The 18256-nt window shown below is 40.7% G+C and overlaps 1 protein-coding gene across 3 annotated transcripts in view; it reads left to right on the top strand.

Annotated features, from left to right (window-relative positions):
* Positions 1-1266: 1266 nt before the first annotated feature.
* The window catches only part of LOC118357433 (putative palmitoyltransferase ZDHHC13), a 33101-nt gene continuing 16111 nt past the window's right edge, over positions 1267-18256 (top strand). For 2 of the 3 annotated variants that reach the window (XM_052479145.1, XM_052479149.1), the window contains exons 1-2: positions 1539-1692; positions 9395-9615. In XM_052479145.1, the coding sequence (XP_052335105.1) occupies positions 1669-1692; positions 9395-9615 (245 nt within the window). In that variant the 5' untranslated portion in view covers positions 1539-1668. Of the gene's footprint in view, positions 1407-1538; positions 1693-9394; positions 9616-18256 lie in introns of those variants that run through there. The other variant, XM_052479146.1, reaches the window with a different exon arrangement.

The following is an 18256-nucleotide window of genomic DNA, read 5'->3' as shown; positions in this document are numbered from 1 at the left end:
TTGTACTGAATGCACACCTGGTCTACTCAGAATTCGTCCATCAAGAGTATTTCCTTGAATATCCCATGCCTTGCATTTGGCATACACCTATATATAGTTGACCTCTCGGACACGACACATCCATCGTCTCTTACCCGTCCATCGTCTCTCAGCCTGAAGACGATATTGACAAACATTAGGACATTCTGAAGTATCTGTGGATGTGTAGGGGTTCACGCTGTTGCAACATGGTAGATACGGGATCAAAACAGATATTTCAACGTTAAATTAGCATTTACAAACGTTTAGCTAGTTCAATTGTGACAATTAACTTAGATCTAATAATAAGATAGGTGATTACCCAATTTGACAGTTAACGTCAGCTTCTTCAGCTTCTTCAAGTAAATACTGGCAAACCAGGTGCTTGCTATGATCTGCTATGATCCTTTGTCACGTCGTTAGTCTCTCGCACTAGTTTTGATCATGGCTGTACTGCTATTTTTCTCATAGTCTTCTATTTACCTGTAGATAACACTCAATTATTTCATTAATGTATTTTATTGGAATTATATGACTGGACAATTTGAGGTGGTGGCTGCATGAATGCTATATTGGGTCAGTTTGTAATTCAAGCCTATTTCGTAAAATTGCTTCATTAATCCTAGTCCAGATCTATCCATTTATTGATTACATTTCTTCATCTATCAAATCCCCTCATGTAGACCTATACCCCAATCCCCTTATATATTATAGAGAACAACATAATATTTCGTGTCTGAATGTAGCCTACTCGTTTATCGATTTATTTTAAGCATTTTGGCATCACAGCATATTTTATTCATTTTAAGATGTGCATGATCATTTGAGTAAATGAGTAAAATGTGCAACTGGTGTATGTCGATTGTGGTCTCTCGTTTGAGAATCCAGTTTGAGAACCCCTGGACTTCACCAAAGTGTTTAAGCATTGTTATGAGACGCAATGTGGATGGATGATTCAGTGATTGCCAACTCATCTCTTTGGATTTCTCATCTTCTACAAAGCGCAGATGTGTGACCACTTGGTTTATGATTTGCCGAATGGACACCTGCGCTTTTATGCATATATATATATACATATTTCTGATAAAATTATTGACAACCATGACCCGAAAATGTTTTGACTGTCCATGGGTAGTCTATGCCTAAAATATGGGAAACTTGTCCCCCCGCACGTGAGGAATTATGCATTGAGACACTCTTCCCAATTTCGATGTCTACGCGATCTACGGCCGACTCTGTGATGCTGAGCGGCGGTGGGCCTGTGCAGCGCGCAATGCATTTCGATTTACAGTACCACAATCACAGCAGCCCTCCTGCGGACGTTAAATGGAACACGATCTACCGCTGTCAGGCGGACGTCGCTGAGATGTATGTGTCGCGTCTGGGATGTAAGTATAGCCTTTTCTTTTGCTGGCTTTCTCTAAGAACTCCCCCTGTTCTGCCACAAATTTGCGTGCATCGCCCTTGTGCCGCAATGTTTGCAAACACAGAAAGGGGTCTATAGTCCGATGAATAAAATAAAACTGAGGGATTGTAGGCGGGACGTATACTGTGGCCCATATATACAGGAAATTGTGGTCGAAGGGGAAGGAAGTTCGCCAGCAAAATAAAACGTTTTCGTTGTCCTCTCGTCACAGTTCTGGCTGTACAATGGATTGGAAGGGAGATACTGGCGTAAGTTGAACTTTACAGTGATTCTTGATTGAAGAGGAACGGAATCATTGTTTTCTATTCAGAGCGTTGCTAAAATAGCCAGCATGTGTAGCTACTGATAGTTAGCTGCTTCCTGAACTGGCAGCAAGTTTGGTGGAAATGCCATTGAGAAGAGGCAGCAGTCATGCACGCCAAGGCGAGCTAACGTTAGCTTGCTAATAACGTTAAAATAACTAAACTGGCACTGATCAGTAGGCATGTAATGTCAGATTACCAACGACGTTTCAGACAACTGTCATCGTCTATGCATCTGGCGTTAGTATAGTTAGCTAGGTTGGTTTGGTTGCTGTATCACTACAGGCGGTGATTGGGAGTCCCATAGGGCGGCGCACAATTGGCCCAGCGTCGTCCGGGTATTTGCCGTTGAAGGCTGTCAATTGTAAATACAAATGTGTTCTTAATTGACTTGCCTAGTTAATAATTTTATTTATTTTAATATCTGGATATGTGTATCGTAGAACTGGGGAAACTGTATTAGTTAGCTAACTTCCTAACAAAGCTGCAGTATAACTCGTTTAGCTAGGTTTGATAACTGGTGGGATCAAGTGACTATTGTTCGAGTCACTCGGTCCGTGTCCCAGGAAGAACAGGTCGAGTCAAGGCCAAATCGTGTATTGTTAGAGAGAGTAGAGTCCAGTCAAGTTTTTTAAATATTTTTATATATAAAATCAAGGGGGAAATGGCAATATATTTATTGAAACTACCACACAGCCCTGTTCATTATGTTGTCTACAACATATTTTGATGATGTAATTATGAATTATTATTTTTTTACAAGAAATTTCAAATGCACGTTTCGTAAGTTTATTTTTATTTTTTAAATTATATACCAAAAGACCATTAGGCCAATGCTAGTAATTATTGCTTGATGCCAGAGTATGTGAGCCCAATTTGACTGGAGCGCAGAGCAAGTTTCCCTAAAGCTGGAGCGCTCACATCACCATCCCCAGTGGCTCTGCAAACAGTGAGAGGTGTTTCTCCGCTGCTGGCCTGCTCTCCAGGCACCATCACATGAGCCTGAATCTACAGACTGTCCAAAACTCATGTTTCTAAAAGTGAATTCAAAGTCACTGTTGGCTGAGCCTAATAATTAAATGTTTATGTAATTCTAAACAAAGTCAGTCTATATTATGCACCATTTATAGACAAAATCATGATTTCATACAACAAAATGGTTAAATGCTGAGCGCTTAATGTTCCTGCCCGCCTAGTGTGTCGCACTCGCAAATGCTTCACAACGTATTTATTTGTAGGCTATAGCCTTGAAATAATTTAAATAGGCAAAACAAATATAGCCTCAATAATTCATATTCCTTCCTTCTCTGGCTACCGGTCTGGCTCCTGACCTATTTAGTGTTTATATGCTGTTTAATACGACATGTAGCCTATTTAAAATTATGAGTGCTTCTTAGTCACCTTTTCATGTTTATTAAAATACTTTTTATTAAAATCTGATGGCCTGGTTTTAATACTTCAAAACCAAATGGTAGGTCCAGGTAGTCCACAAAAATAGATGGGTGTTGGTTAAATGGTGATTTTTATTTTTTATTTTTTTTAACTAATGGAGCAATGTTACAAGTGGTTGGAATGGAGTTGAGTGGGATTTCCGACCGCTTAACTCTACTCACATACTCTTCTTGATGCCTCATTGCTGGTGAGCTTGCAAAGTAAACCATTTCTATTTTTGATTACCAAACCATTTTTGGAGCTGAATATTTATTTACGGTAATCCTCTCCCTACAATTGGGCACCCGATCCAATACAGCAAGTCATTGTTAGTATTCGATATTAAGTAGGGATACCATGTCGCTTCTCTGGAGTCCAGAGCAAGCAGAATCATACGGCCCATCTACCTGTATGCAGTGAAGATTGCAGGATCGGAAGGAAAGCATGGTCTGTCTGCACCACACTATCACTTTGGAAGGCTGCCTGTCTGTGGAATGCTCATTGCCAACTGGGGAGGCCTTTTCTTCCTCACAAATACGGCAATTAACATGCCAGATTATGTTACTTCTTCATCCCATAATATTGAAGGCAGTGCAATGTTAGAGCCAGTGGTTTAGTGGTGCCTGGAAAAGTGCGTATACTCAACACTTCTCTTATTATTAAAATGGATAAATGAGACTGAAATTCACAGGTTTCAGATTATTCCCCCAAAAATTCAGTCACACACTTTTAATAGCAAAATAACTAAACGGAATGTTCTAAATCCACAACAATGTTTAAACCACATCAGGAGAACACTTTTGAGGTCTGGAAAAAAAATCTAAGAAATGTATTTGAGTGTAGTTACCCTTTAATTAAACTGTGCAGGCACTTAGCACTGTTTGGTTAATTGTTTCTGTAGCACACACGAGAGGGAGTTTGCAAAACAAATGGCCACTGGATTGATGCAAATAATCATGATATCATTCTGCAAGGTAGGCATGGGCTCATTTTGTAGCTAAACTCAGTAAAAAAAAGAAATGTCCTATTTTCAGGACCCTGACTTTCAAAGATACTTTTTAAAAATCCAAATAACTTCACAGATCTTCATTGTAAAGGGTTTTAACACTGTTTCCCATGCTTGTTCAATGAACCATAAACAATTAATGAACATGCACCTGTGGAACAATCGTTAAGACAATAACAGTTATCAGACGGTAGGCAATTCTGGTCACAGTTAAGGAAACTAGTGACACTAAAGAGGCCTTTCTACTGACTCTGAAAAACCCCAAAAGAAAGATTCCCAGGGTCCCTGCTCATCTGTGTGAATGTTCCTTAGGCATGCTGCAAGGAGGCATGAGGACTGCAGATGTGGCCAGGGCAATAAATTGCAATGTCCAATTTGAGAGACGCCTAAGACAGCGCTACAGGGAGACAGAACGAACAGTTGATCGTCCTCACAGTGGCAGACCACGAGTAACAACACCTGCACAGGATCGGTACATCCGAACATCACACCTGCGGGACAGGATGGCAACAACAACTCCCCGAGTTACACCAGGAACGCACAATACCTCCATCAGTGCTCAGACTGTCCGCAATAGGCTGAGAGAGGCTGGACTGAGGGCTTGTAGGCCTGTTGTAAGGCAGGTCCTCACCAGACATCACCGGCAACAACGTCACCTATGGGTACAAACCCACCATCGTTGGTACCAGGCAGGACTGGCAAAAAGTGCTCTTCACTGACGAGTCATGGTTTTGTCTCACCAGGGGTGATGGTCGGATTCGCGTTTAATCGTCGAAGGAATGAGCGTTACACCAAGGCCTGTACTCTGGAGCGGGATCGATTTGGAGGTGGAGGGTCCATCATGGTCTGGGGCGGTGTGTCACAGCATCATCGGACTGAACTTGTTGTCATTGCAGGCTATCTCAACGCTGTGCATTACTGGGAAGATGTCGTCCTCCCTCATGTGGTACCCTTCCTGCAGGCTCATTCTGACATGACCCTCCAGCATGACAATGCCACCAGCCATACTGCTCATTCTGTGCGTGATTTCCTGCAAGACAGGAATGTCATTGTTCTGCCATGTCCAGTGACGAGCCTGAATGTCAATCCTATCGAGCATGTCTGAGACCTGTTGGATCGGAGGGTGAGCGCTAGGGCCATTCCCCCCAGAAATGTCCGGGAAGAGTGGGGTAACATCTCACAGCAAGAATTGGTGCAGTCGATGAGGATACACATTGTTACTTTTGATTTTGACCCCCCCCTTTGTTCAGGGACACATTCCATTCCTGTTAGTCACTGAACTTGTTCAGTTTGTCTCAGTTGTTGAATCTTGTTATGTTCATACAAACATTTACTCATGTTAAGTTTGCTGAAAATGAGCGCAATTGACAGCGGACGTTTCTTTTTTTTTTGCTGAGTTTATTAACATTTAATTGAAGGGTTTTGGGATAGCCTCTCCATCTACCAGAAGACCGTTAGGCCTATCAATAGCATAGCTATATTTTTCCTGTTCCTTAATTGTTTGAAACCTGGATGTTTTTACTTCACATTAATCAGTCATGTCTTACCGTGTGCACGTTCCTGCTCTTAGAAGAAATAATACTTTTTCAACATTTTAAGCTACATATTCTGATATGTTCCATCAGCCTTATTAATTGATATGGTGTTCACTTCCACTACACTAGCCTACTTAGATACGCATTGTGGGTATTAAGAAGTGAGTATACGCAATGCCTACCAAAAAAAGTGTCTACGGAGTATACCTGCGTATTAGTGCTTTCTGAGGTCAGTTCAGTTTCTGTTTGTTATTAAAAAATAATCACGGTTTTCGATTTATTTTTTGCCACGAAATGCATTGTGAGTTGAATGTATTAACGAGACAGAATAATACAATTAATAATTCTCATGATGGTAGTGACTGTCTGTTACTGCTTATCACTTATTCACATTACTTTAATAAAATACTTGTTTTAAAACATTTGTTTCATTCCAAGTCATCTCATCTCTATAGAGCTGCTGTCTAACAAAATCACAATTTTAGTGGTTCTTCAAAGGTAATAGGGAATGCTTTTATGACTGCTGAATACCAACTATCAATCACTTAGATCATGTATTTTAAGGCTTGCGAAGCAACTGCTTTCTATCTCCCTCGAATTGTATATTCTCTTTCATTTTTTTTCCTTAGGGGGTCAAGTGTGATTCATCATTTCATAGAACACGTTTCCACTGCTCAAGAGTCCAATGGAGGCGAGCTTTACACCATTCCAGCCAACGCTTGGCATTGCACATGGTGATCTTAGGCTTGTTCGGCTGCTCGGCAATGGAACCCGTTTCATGAAGCTCCCGACAAACGGTTATTGTGCTGATGTTGCTTCCAGAAGCAGTTTGGAACTCTGTAGTGGTGTTGCAACCAAGGACAACGATTTTTACGCGCTTCAGCACTCGGTGGTACCGTTCTGTGAGCTTGTGGCCTACCACTTCGCGGCTGAGCCGTTGTTGCTCCTAGACGTTTCCACTTCACAATAACAGCATTTACAGTTGGCCCGGGGCAGTTCTAGCAGGGCAGACATTTGACGAATGGACTTGTTGGAAAGGTGGCGTCCTATGATGGTGCCACGTTGAAAGTCACTGAGCTCTTCAGTAAGACCATTCTGCTGCCAATGTTTGTCTATGGAGATTGCATGGTTGTGTGCCCAATTTTTTTTTTTTACACCTGTCAGCAACGGGTGTGTCTGAAATAGCCGAATCCACTAATTTGAAGGGGTGCCCACATACGTGTGTGTTGGTATGTATACAAAAATACAGATGGTAGGCTTTATGAAGCCTATTAAAATATTTTAAAAAATCCCACTCGCTACTCCCCAAAACCTCCCCAATTTGAGAACCCCTGCGCTAGCTCACCCGACCTGAGCGTGTTTGCTGCTCCTATCAGAGAGCTGTATGAGTTTCACTAGCCAATCCATGGAGAGACTGTTACAAAACCTGGCCAGATAATTTCAAGTCATCAGTCTCAAGTCGAGTCTTGAGGCTCCAAGTTCAAGTCGAGTCTCCAGTTACTTTATATCACGTCGACTCTCAAGTCAGCAAATTTGTGACTTGAGTCCACGTCATCCGACTCGAGTCTACACTGCTGTTTGTGGTCCAACTCCGTACAGTAACTGAGGATATTTGTTTGTTTGTTTGTGCCTTGTTTTATAGATATTGCATTCTATTGATATTGGGGTAGTTTGTACAGTATTCCATTATGCTAAAAGGGTCCCATTAGAAACATGTCTTGAATGATGACCAATTCATCAGTGATGTTTAGGTTCAAAGCCCAGTTTGGTTAATAACCCATGTTAGTATATTGGCTTGGTATTGTAGCTACTAAGAGATCAGTAACCCTTGGTTTGGTGACTTGGAGGATGGTACATTGTGCATACCAGGGATTGACATTAAAGTCTGAAAGGCTTTATGCCACCGGGCATGTAAGGAGTATTTATTTTTTATTTTTTATGTTTTGGTTGCCCGAAGATTATCACTTGCCCGAAAATCTAAATGAGCTAGTTACACTCAGTTTCATGATGCCTGCCTTTCACCAGTGCACTCACACAGGGGAGGAATCAGAAAAATCACTAACGGAATAATTTTATTTTGGTTCTCAGTAAAGAAAAAGAGCTCAACTTGCCCGATTTGACATATATTGTAATTTCCATGTAAAAGGACCCATGAGACCAACATGTGAAGTTCATAGTAGCATGTCAAATGAAAGCTAAGTCTATATGTTTGAGAAATTAAGGCATATATACAGGTTTCTACCATTTTCGATCCTAAAAATGTGGAATAAGCTGGTCAAACAGCCGGAAAATAGGTATTTTTTTTTAGAAAACATCTACCAGAAAAAGTCTGAAGGTATTAGAAATACACCATAATAATGAAGAAAAGACCCCTCACAACTAATATCAACACTTATATTTCGTTTTGATCAAATGATTTGCCTTCTGTAAGTTTAAGTTTAAGAAACATTGCCTTGTGCCTTGAGATTCTATTAACCAAAAACCCACTTATTGTATCTTTTAAGATAGTTCCTTATTTCTCTCCCTCGTGAGGGAGGGTAACGACATTTCGCAGAAGTAACAAAGTAGACCTTATTTCTCTCCCTCATGAGGGAGGGTAACGACATTTCGCAGAAGTAACAAAGTAGACCTATCAATTAATGTTTTTACTAATATCAATTTTGTTTATGAATGAAGTGTTTTTCAAACTAAATTCGGCTACCAAATCGGTAACAGAGTTACTGCAATTGAATTTGCCACAATGAGATTATAGTAGTCAAACCACAGTTGGGTTCACAAGTTTGGACAGCACAGTAGTGGAGTACATTCATGTACTGTACTCTGTACTATGTTGAGCTATACTTTGTTGAGCTATACTTTGATGTCCAAACTTGTGAAAAATAGATTTGTTTTGGGGCAAAGCTCTTTAAAATAATTGCCATCATTGTAAATAAGAATTTGTTCTGAACTGACTTGCCTAGTTAAATAAATTTAAAACATTTTTGAATTACTAGTGTGTGGAATAATACCCACGTATGCAAAGGAGGATATTACATATTTCTACCTTTTTTTTTTTGTGTACCTATTTAGGATGCATTACCATGAAGAGTGACATAATTAAACATTTCTGTGGAGTACAGATCAGGGACCCATGATTAAATTCCGTTACCGCAATTCCGTTACAAAGTGTAAATCCACTTCACTTACTGTAGTTAAATAACCAAAATAGATTTATTTTCAAAGTTAATGTGTCATGTCACAGCTGACGCCCCATTTCATTCTGCAAACATCGTTGACTCTTAATTCGGAGCCTATTCTGAGATTTCAATGTTTGTTTGGCATACATTTTTTTGAGTCTCAGTGTAATTTGGTTACCGTGGTATTGCCTTAATGCCATAAATTGTCTGTCTTTCACGTAAACAATAGGGAGGAACCCGAAAGATCAGGCTACTGGAATTCTTTGCAGTTTGGATGTTTTCACGATTTTGTCGTTTTATCACCTGCCCAATGGGTCAACCTCAGAGCAGGCTCAATTTACGTGACTGCTCAGTTCAATTTCCCCAGGCAGTAGGCCAACCCTTAATGTCAATCACTGCATACCATCTATTTGCAAGTCAGGCAAACTCACCAGAATTGAGAATTCCCATCCATAGTTGATAATGTGCCCATTCTCTCTTTTTGTGTTTTTTTTTTACAGGGTCACAACCATGACAGTTGCCATGGCCACGGGGGTCACTCGCATGTGCCTGCGGTGCATGGATTCGGGGATCACGGCAGTAGGATGGCACACGGATTCATGCCTGCTTTCCATGGCCAGTTTGGCCCAAGAGCTGGCCAGATGATAGACCCCACTCAGCAGCCCAAGAAACGTTCGCATATGGATGACAGCAGCAGCTGGGACATTGTCAAGGCAACACAGTAAGATTCACCTCTGTTGCTTCATACGAAGTCCTATTAATGGCCACGCATTACAATTGTTGTGCTCCCAGCTCCATACCTCAGGTCAGAATTAGTGTACTTTATGGGTAATAGATTTTAATTTGAAATCCCCTCTGGAGATCCATAATAATAATAATAATAATAATAATAATAATAATAATAATAATAATAAAAGCAGTAGGGATCAGATTGTTATGCTTACTACTTTGCCTTCAGGCTAAATGGCAATTCTGAGGACTGAATAGCTTTCAGGGATGTGAACACGTCACGCTTCCTGCGATATTCATCCACGTGAATCCGTAAAATTTGGGCGGTGGGGTGGCGCGCACAAACAGATCTTCTCCCTGTGTGATCACTACCTTCTCTCGTGTTTAGTTTAAAGGCTGTGTAAAGTTCATTTGTTTCAATGTACCGGTAGGCACCTGCGGCTTATAGACGTGCGGCTTATTAATGTACAAAATACATATATTCTTTTAATTCAGTGGGTGCGGCTTATATTCAGGTGCGCTTAATAGTCCAGAAATTACGGTAATGAGGCTATATACAGGGGGTACCGGTACAGAGTCAAAGTAATTGAGGTAATATGTATGTGTAGGTAGGGAGTAGTGCATAGATAAACTGCTGTGAGTAGTGGGGGGTCAATGCAAATAGTCTGGGTAGCTGTAGAACCGTTTGAGGACCCATGCCAAATCTTTTCAGTCTCCTGAGGGAGAATAGGCGTTGCTGTGCCCTCTTTACTACTCTTGGTGTGTTTGGACCGTGATCATTTTTTGGTGATGTGGACACCAAGGAACTTTAAGCTCTCGACCTGCTCCACTACAGCCCCATTGATGTTAATGGGGGCCTGTTCAGCCCTCCTTTTCCTGTAGTTCACGATCAGCTCCTTTTGTCTTGATCACATTGAGATAGAGGTTGTTGACCTGGCACCACACTGCCAGGTCTCTGACCTCCTCCCTATAGACTGTCTCATCATTGTTGGTGATCAGGCCTACTACTGTTGTTGTCGGCAAACTTAATGATGGTGTTGGAATCGTGCTTGGCCACGCAGTCGTGGGTGAACAGGGAGTACAGGAGGGGACTAAGCACGCGCCCCTGAGGGACCCCGTGTTAAGGATCAGCGTGGCAGATGTGTTGTTGCTTACCCTTACCTGGGGGTCGGCCCATGAGGAAGTCCAGGATCCAGTTGGGAGGCAATTAGTCCCAGGTTCCTTAGTTAAGTGATGAGCTTTGAGGGCACTATGGTGTTAAACAGGACTGAAGTTCCATGGGCTCGCTCTGTGTGCAATAATAGGGTGTAATATGAATGACTACCTCATCTCTGTACCACACACATACACAATTGTATGTAAGGTCCCTCAGTTGAGCAGTGAAATTGAAACACTGATTCAACCATAGAGACCAGGGAAGTTTGCCAATGCCTCGCAAAGAAGGGAACCTATTGGTAGATGGGTAAAAAATAAAAAGCAGACATTGAATATCCCTTTCAGCATGGTGGAGTTATTAATTACACTTTGGATGGTGTATCAATACACCCAGTCACTACGAAGATACAGGTGTACTTCCTAACTCAGTTTCGGGAGTGGATGGAAACCGCTCTGAGATTTCACCATGAGGCTGTGACTTTAAACCAGTTACAGCGCTTAATGGCTGTGATAGGAGAACTGAGGATGGATCAACAAGATTGTAGATACTCCACAATACTAACCTAATTGACAGAGTAAAAAGAAGGAAGCCTGTACAGAATACAAATATTCCAAAACATTCATCCTGTTTGCAACAAGGCACTAAAGTAATGCTGCAAAACATGTAGACAAGCAATTATCTTTTTGCCCTAAATAAAATGAATGTTTGAGACAAATCCAATACCACTATGGAGTACCACTCTCCATATTTTTAAGCATAGTGGTGCCTGCATCATATTATGGGTATGCTTGTCAGAGTTAAGTTCTGAAGTTTTTCAGGATGAAATGGTACTGCGCTAAGTACAGGCAAAATCCTAGAGGAAAACCTGGTTCAGTCTGCCTTCCACCAGACACTGGGAGATGAAATGACCTTTCAGCAGGACAATAACCTAAAACACAAGGCCAAATCTGCGCTGCAGTTGCCTACTTACCAAGAAGACAGTGAATGAGTGACCGAGTTAGTTTTGACTTAAAATCTATGGCAAGACCTGAAAAATGGTTGTCTAGCAATGATCAACAACCAATTTGACAGAATTTTGAGAAGAATATAGGGGAAAAGTTGCACAATCAGGTGAGAAAAGCTCTTCGACTTACCCGGAAATATTCACAGCTGTAATCGCTGCTAAAGGTGTTTCTACAAAGTATTGAGTCAGGGGTGTGACTAAAAACATGTTTGCACTTTGTCATTGTGGGGTAGTGGGTGAAAGAAGAAAAAAAAACATAACATTTGAAATCAGGCTGTATCACAACAAAATGTGGACTAAGTCAAGGGGTATGAATACTTTCTGAAGGCACTGTATCTATTTCTTGATTTGATAAAATGCAATCATTTACTAATATTTGACATTCTAATAATTCTCATCTACTAGCGTATAACAATGCTCCATGCCATGGTGAAACTTTGCACCCTGAAATAATTGGACGATAAAACTTCCCAGACAACCAAAAAAAGCAACCCGAAGCAATACAGGCATTCTTGAAAGTCAGCACAATACTTGTCCTGCAAAGAAACATTATTTTTATAGTTGGAAAAATGGCTTTAGCAGCAGTAGGCATTTAGAATTAAATGTTGAGTGGAACTTCAGGAAGTATTCAGACCCCTTGACTTTTTCCACATTTTGTTACATTACAACCGTATTCTAAAATTGATTCAATTGTATTTTTTTTCCCTCATCTACACACATGAGGATTTGTATTTAATCCATTTTGGAATAAGGTTTTAATGTGGAAAAAGTCTTGGTCTGAATACGTTTCAAATGCATTGTGTAGTCTATCTGCCGTTTCCATGTCGCGATGATTTTCTTTGCCACATTGCTTTGTAGAATAAACCTGTGTCAATGGAAACCTGCCTATTTAAATAGGATTTAGCAGACCTTGACTTTCTTTAAATGATTGACATTTTAACTTATAATTACTACCACAATTACGGTCCACCCACCGTTGAATGTCAACTTTTAAATGGTCATGTCTATTTTTTTTCTTTAATATTTCAATAGCTTTCCTATGGAAGATGGATAGTATAATTTTAAAACGCCTATTCCCATTCATGTCAACATTATCTGACGTCGACCTCCAAGAATCGTGACACCATTTGAAAGTCGAAATTTCAATTTATCAGCCAAAACATGACACCCATCCTGTATTAAAGAGCATGATGTCTCAACCGATTGCGGGCACAACACAAAACCTCATAATGGAAAATAAGGTCTAAGCTAAAACATATGCGAATATAAGTTCACACATTATTGGATACTACAACTGACATTGAGGTAAATGTATAATTTAAGAAATTGTAAAATATTTCGACAATCTTGTTTGTAAGCTTTTAAATGATATAAATCTCAACTGTTTGAGTAGGCTAAACTAGCTGGCTGCATTCGCTAGCTAAGTAAATGAAAGTGAGGGGGGAAAAATACTATGAAATATAGCTTGCTCTCTCCCTATGGTACTACCCTACAGAGTGCTGTTGAGGCTACTGTAGCCCTTCATTGCAAAACAGTGTTTTAATAAATTATTTGGTGATGTGAATATATTTATAGTTTAATCAAAAAAATATATACAGTGCCTTGCGAAAGTATTCGGCCCCCTTGAACTTTGCGACCTTTTGCCACATTTCAGGCTTCAAACATAAAGATATAAAACTGTATTTTCTTGTGAAGAATCAACAACAAGTGGGACACAATCATGAAGTGGAACGACATTTATTGGATATTTCAAACATTTTTAACAAATCAAAAACTGAAAAATTGGGCGTGCAAAATTATTCAGCCCCCTTAAGTTAATACTTTGTAGCGCCACCTTTTGCTGCGATTACAGCTGTAAGTCGCTTGGGGTCGCTTGGGGTATGTCTCTATCAGTTTTGCACATCGAGAGAGAGACATTTTTTCCCATTCCTCCTTGCAAAACAGCTCGAGCTCAGTGAGGTTGGATGGAGAGCATTTGTGAACAGCAGTTTTCAGTTCTTTCCAAAGATTCTCGATTGGATTCAGGTCTGGACTTTGACTTGGCCATTCTAACACCTGGATATGTTTATTTTTGAACCATTCCATTGTAGATGTTGCTTTATGTTTTGGATCATTGTCTTGTTGGAAGACAAATCTCCGTCCCAGTCTCAGGTCTTTTGCAGACTCCATCAGGTTTTCTTCCAGAATGGTCCTGTATTTGGCTCCATCAATTTGAACCATCTTCCCTGTCCCTGCTGAAGAAAAGCAGGCCCAAACCATGATGCTGCCACCACCATGTTTGACAGTGGGGATGGTGTGTTCAGGGTGATGAGCTGTGTTGCTTTTACGCCAAACATAACGTTTTGCATTGTTGCCAAAAAGTTCCATTTTGGTTTCATCTGACCAGAGCACCTTCTTCCACATGTTTGTGTCTCCCAGGTGGCTTGTGGCAAACTTTAAACAACACTTTTTATGGATATCTTTAAGAAATGGTTTTCTTCTTGCCACTCTTCCATAAAGGCCAGATTTGTGCAATATACGACTGATTGTTGTCCTATGGACAGAGTGTCCCACCTCAGCTGTAGATCTCTGCAGTTCATCCAGAGTGATCATGGGCCTCTTGGCTGCATCTCTGATCAGTCTTCTCCTTGTATGAGCTGAAAGTTTAGAGGGACGGCCAGGTCTTGGTAGATTTGCAGTGGTCTGATACTCCTTCCAATTCAATATTATCGCTTGCACAGTGCTCCTTGGGATGTTTAAAGCTTGGGAAATCTTTTTGTATCCAAATCCGGCTTTAAACTTCTTCACAACAGTATCTCGGACCTGCCTGGTGTGTTCCTTGTTCTTCATGATGCTCTCTGCGCTTTTAACGGACCTCTGAGACTATCACAGTGCAGGTGCATTTATACCGAGACTTGATTACACACAGGTGGATTGTATTTATCATCATTAGTCATTTAGGTCAGCATTGGATCATTCAGAGATCCTCACTGAACTTCTGGAGAGAGTTTGCTGCACTGAAAGTAAAGGGGCTGAATAATTTTGCACGCCCAATTTATTTTAGTTTTTGATTTGTTAAAAATGTTTGAAATATCCAATAAATGTTGTTCCACTTCATTATTGTGTCCCACTTGTTGTTGATTCTTCACAAAAAAATACAGTTTTATATCTTTGTTTGAAGCCTGAAATGTGGCAAAAGGTCGCAAAGTTCAAGGGGGCCGAATACTTTCGCAAGGCACTGTATTTAAGAAATTCGCTGAGGAAGATGGTTCTCCCCTTCCTCTGAGGAGCCGCCACTGGTTTAGATCTGATAATTGGTGCAAGAATGACTGCAATTAATTGATTATTGAATGTTATGATGGACACAGCTTTGTAGAACCAAAATATGCACAGCCTCTGCTCAACTAACTCGAACTCGAGAACAAATCATTTGTAGGGCTTTGGTCTAATCCCGTTATTTTTACCCCCTCAGCCCTCTTGCTAGCCACTTTCCCTCTGGGGAATCCCTGTCTAAACCAGAAGCAGTTTGCTTGCCATCTTAGTGGTGGTCCAATTTACAAACATTGCCCCCTCGGCCCTCGATTTAGCTCGAGGGAGCGAGTGAACAACTTTGATCAAATATGTGACTGACCGGCTCAAATCGGTCTTGTGTAGCAAAATTTGAAATATATATTTTTTTACATTTGAAAAAAGTAGACATACCATTTTGTAGCTATCATACACTGCATTTTTTTTTTAGGAACAATGGGGAAGTCATTCTGATTTGAAAGTTGATAAACTTGTAAACTCACTTTTGAGAAGAGGGCCTTTGAATGTTTTTTTACCCACTGGAGAGTTCTCCTTTGTCTACACCATTTAAGCATTGTTCACACCCTCTTAAGCCATCCCCACCCATCTCTTTAAGGATTCACATGTGAAGGTCATGTGCTAAACAGCGAGAAGTGTAGTAAAGATTAAGACTAAAAGTAGTAGTAGTCTACAATAAGGGGACAATTCCAGGTTAACAAAGTGTCCAGATAAAAATATTAGATGGTGCTTACCCAGACACACTTGTCTAAAATTAATGGGTCATGTGAAATAAATGCTACAACCCCCAGCCACATCCAGTGGTGGAAAAAGTACTAAATTGTCAAATTCCTTATATTAAACCGGACAGCACAATTTTGTATTTTTTTTAATTTCTTGACGGATAGACTGGGGCACACTCCAGCACTCAGACATAATTTACAAACTAAGCATTTGTTTTTAGTGGGTCCGCCAGATCAGATGCAGTAGGGATGACCAGGAATGTTCTCTTGATATGTGTGAATTGGACAATTTTTCTTGTCAAAATGTAACGAGTACTTTTGGGTGTCCGGGACAATGTATGGAGTAGAAAGTACATTACTTTCTTTTGGAATGTAGTGAAGTAATTTTGCCAAAAATATAAATAGTAAAGTACAGATACCCCACACAAATACTTCAGTAAAAATACTTTCAAGTACTACTTAAGTACTTTACACCACTGCCCAAATTCCTTCACAACAGTGCATTAGCATACTTAGTATTCCATACATAAGTGTGTAACAGTATACAATGTGATGAGGCCATGAGTTGAAACCTGGAGTGAGGTGCACATGTACGATGCATAAACAGATACATGCGGCATATATTTGTGTGGTGGACATTTAATACAGTCACATGAGATTGTTGCAGTATGTCAACAATAGGCCCCAGAGCCGCGACGCTGTAAAACAGGGAATAAAATCTGAAGACATTTACTACCCTGCACAACATCAATTCACCTTCCAAGTTTAGGTAAGAAGAATAATGTCATGCAATGAAAATGATATTCACCTGATGTGCTGGTACTGCTTGATCTGTGGCAGCGGCCTGAAGTACGGAATCAGGTGTTGTTGCCAGCCATAGCTTTCCACCAGCACCGTACCATCCTCCAGTCCAATCAGCTGTGGGATGTTAACCCCCGTCACAGTGCTCTCCTTCACAACACCAGCAATCTCAGACAGTGTTCACTCTTTCTGAAGCGCTGCTTGTTTAGGCCAATGCACCAGTCTGGGGGAAAACTTGGTGTGGACTGTGATCAGGAAGTGAAGTTCCAGACTGTGGTGAAGCTGATGATACACCAAAGACCAATCGGAAACTCCTCTCTCTCAGCATGTCCAGCCCATGTGACCAATTAAAATGGAATTTAATCACTTGCGGGGTTGATATGACCCACTATTCAATGCAAATTGTAGTTGCGTGTCAAACTCAGTTGGCCGCGAAGTGTCATTTTATCAACACTGCTTCATATTCGGCATGTGAGACAAACTTACAACGCTAGCTTGCTAAAAAATATACATGGATGACATTGATTTTAGCGTTGAGCGTCATTCGTTTGCCAATGTGACTCAGACTCCTAGTGAGGAGCCTATAAAACATAGATAGCTAGCTTCATAAACATATTTTGGGGGAATTCAGAAATGTATTGGAATAAATTACCAAACTATAAATCTAGCTAGCCAGCTATGGGTAACTATAGCTAGCTACCTGAGTACATCAATAGCTTTTAGTTTTTAAAAGTTGTTTTTATAGGCTCAACTTCAATATTTCCTTCAAGGACATTGGAGAGGCAATCACTCTCCCTCGCTTGGGCAAGGGACATTTTAAGGTACACTCAGATTACGATGTAAAATGTAGTTTTTTTATTTTTTATTTAACTAGGCAAGTCAGTTAATAACACATTCTCATTTACAATGATGGCCTTCCAAAAGGCCTCCTGTGGGGACAGGCTGGGATTAAAAATGAAAAATATAAATATAGGACAAAACACACACCAGGACGAGACAACACTACAGAGACCTAAGACCACAACATAGCAAGGCAACAACACATGACAACACAAGATGGTAGCAGCACAAAATATGGTACAAACATTATTGGGCACAGACAAAGGGCAAGAAGGTAGAGGCAACAATACATCACGCAAAGCAGCCACAACTGCCAGTAGGAGTGTCCATGATTTTGAGTCTTTGAATGAAGAGATTGAGACAAAATGGGTCCAGTTTGGGTGTTTGTTGCAGCTCGTTCCAGTCTCTAGCTGCAGCGAACTGAAAAGACTAGCGACCCAGGGATGTGTGTGCTTTGGGGACCTTTTTAACAGAATGGGTGTTGAATGTGGAGGATGAGGGCTGCAGTAAATATCTCAGTTAAGTGGCAGTGAGGCCCAAGAGGCTTTTAGAAATAAGCATCAACCAGTGGGTCTTGTGACGGTTTACAGAGATTACCAGTTTAGAGGAGTATATAGAGTGCAGTGATGTGTCCTATAAGGAGCATTTGTGGCTAATCTGATGGCCGACGGGTGAACTTCTTGCCGTTCGAGAGCACCCTTACCTGCCAATCTATAAATTACTTCTCCGTAATCTAGCATTGGTAGGATGGTCACCTGAATCAGGGTTAGTTTGGCAGCTGGGGTGAAAGAGGAGCGATTAGGATAAATTAATCCAAGTCTAGATT

Source organism: Oncorhynchus keta, chromosome 2, assembly GCF_023373465.1.
Source record: "Oncorhynchus keta strain PuntledgeMale-10-30-2019 chromosome 2, Oket_V2, whole genome shotgun sequence".
In the NCBI taxonomy this organism is placed as follows: Eukaryota; Metazoa; Chordata; class Actinopteri; order Salmoniformes; family Salmonidae; genus Oncorhynchus; species Oncorhynchus keta.
Note: the sequence above shows the minus strand (reverse complement) of the source record. Positions and strands in the feature narration are given on the sequence as shown.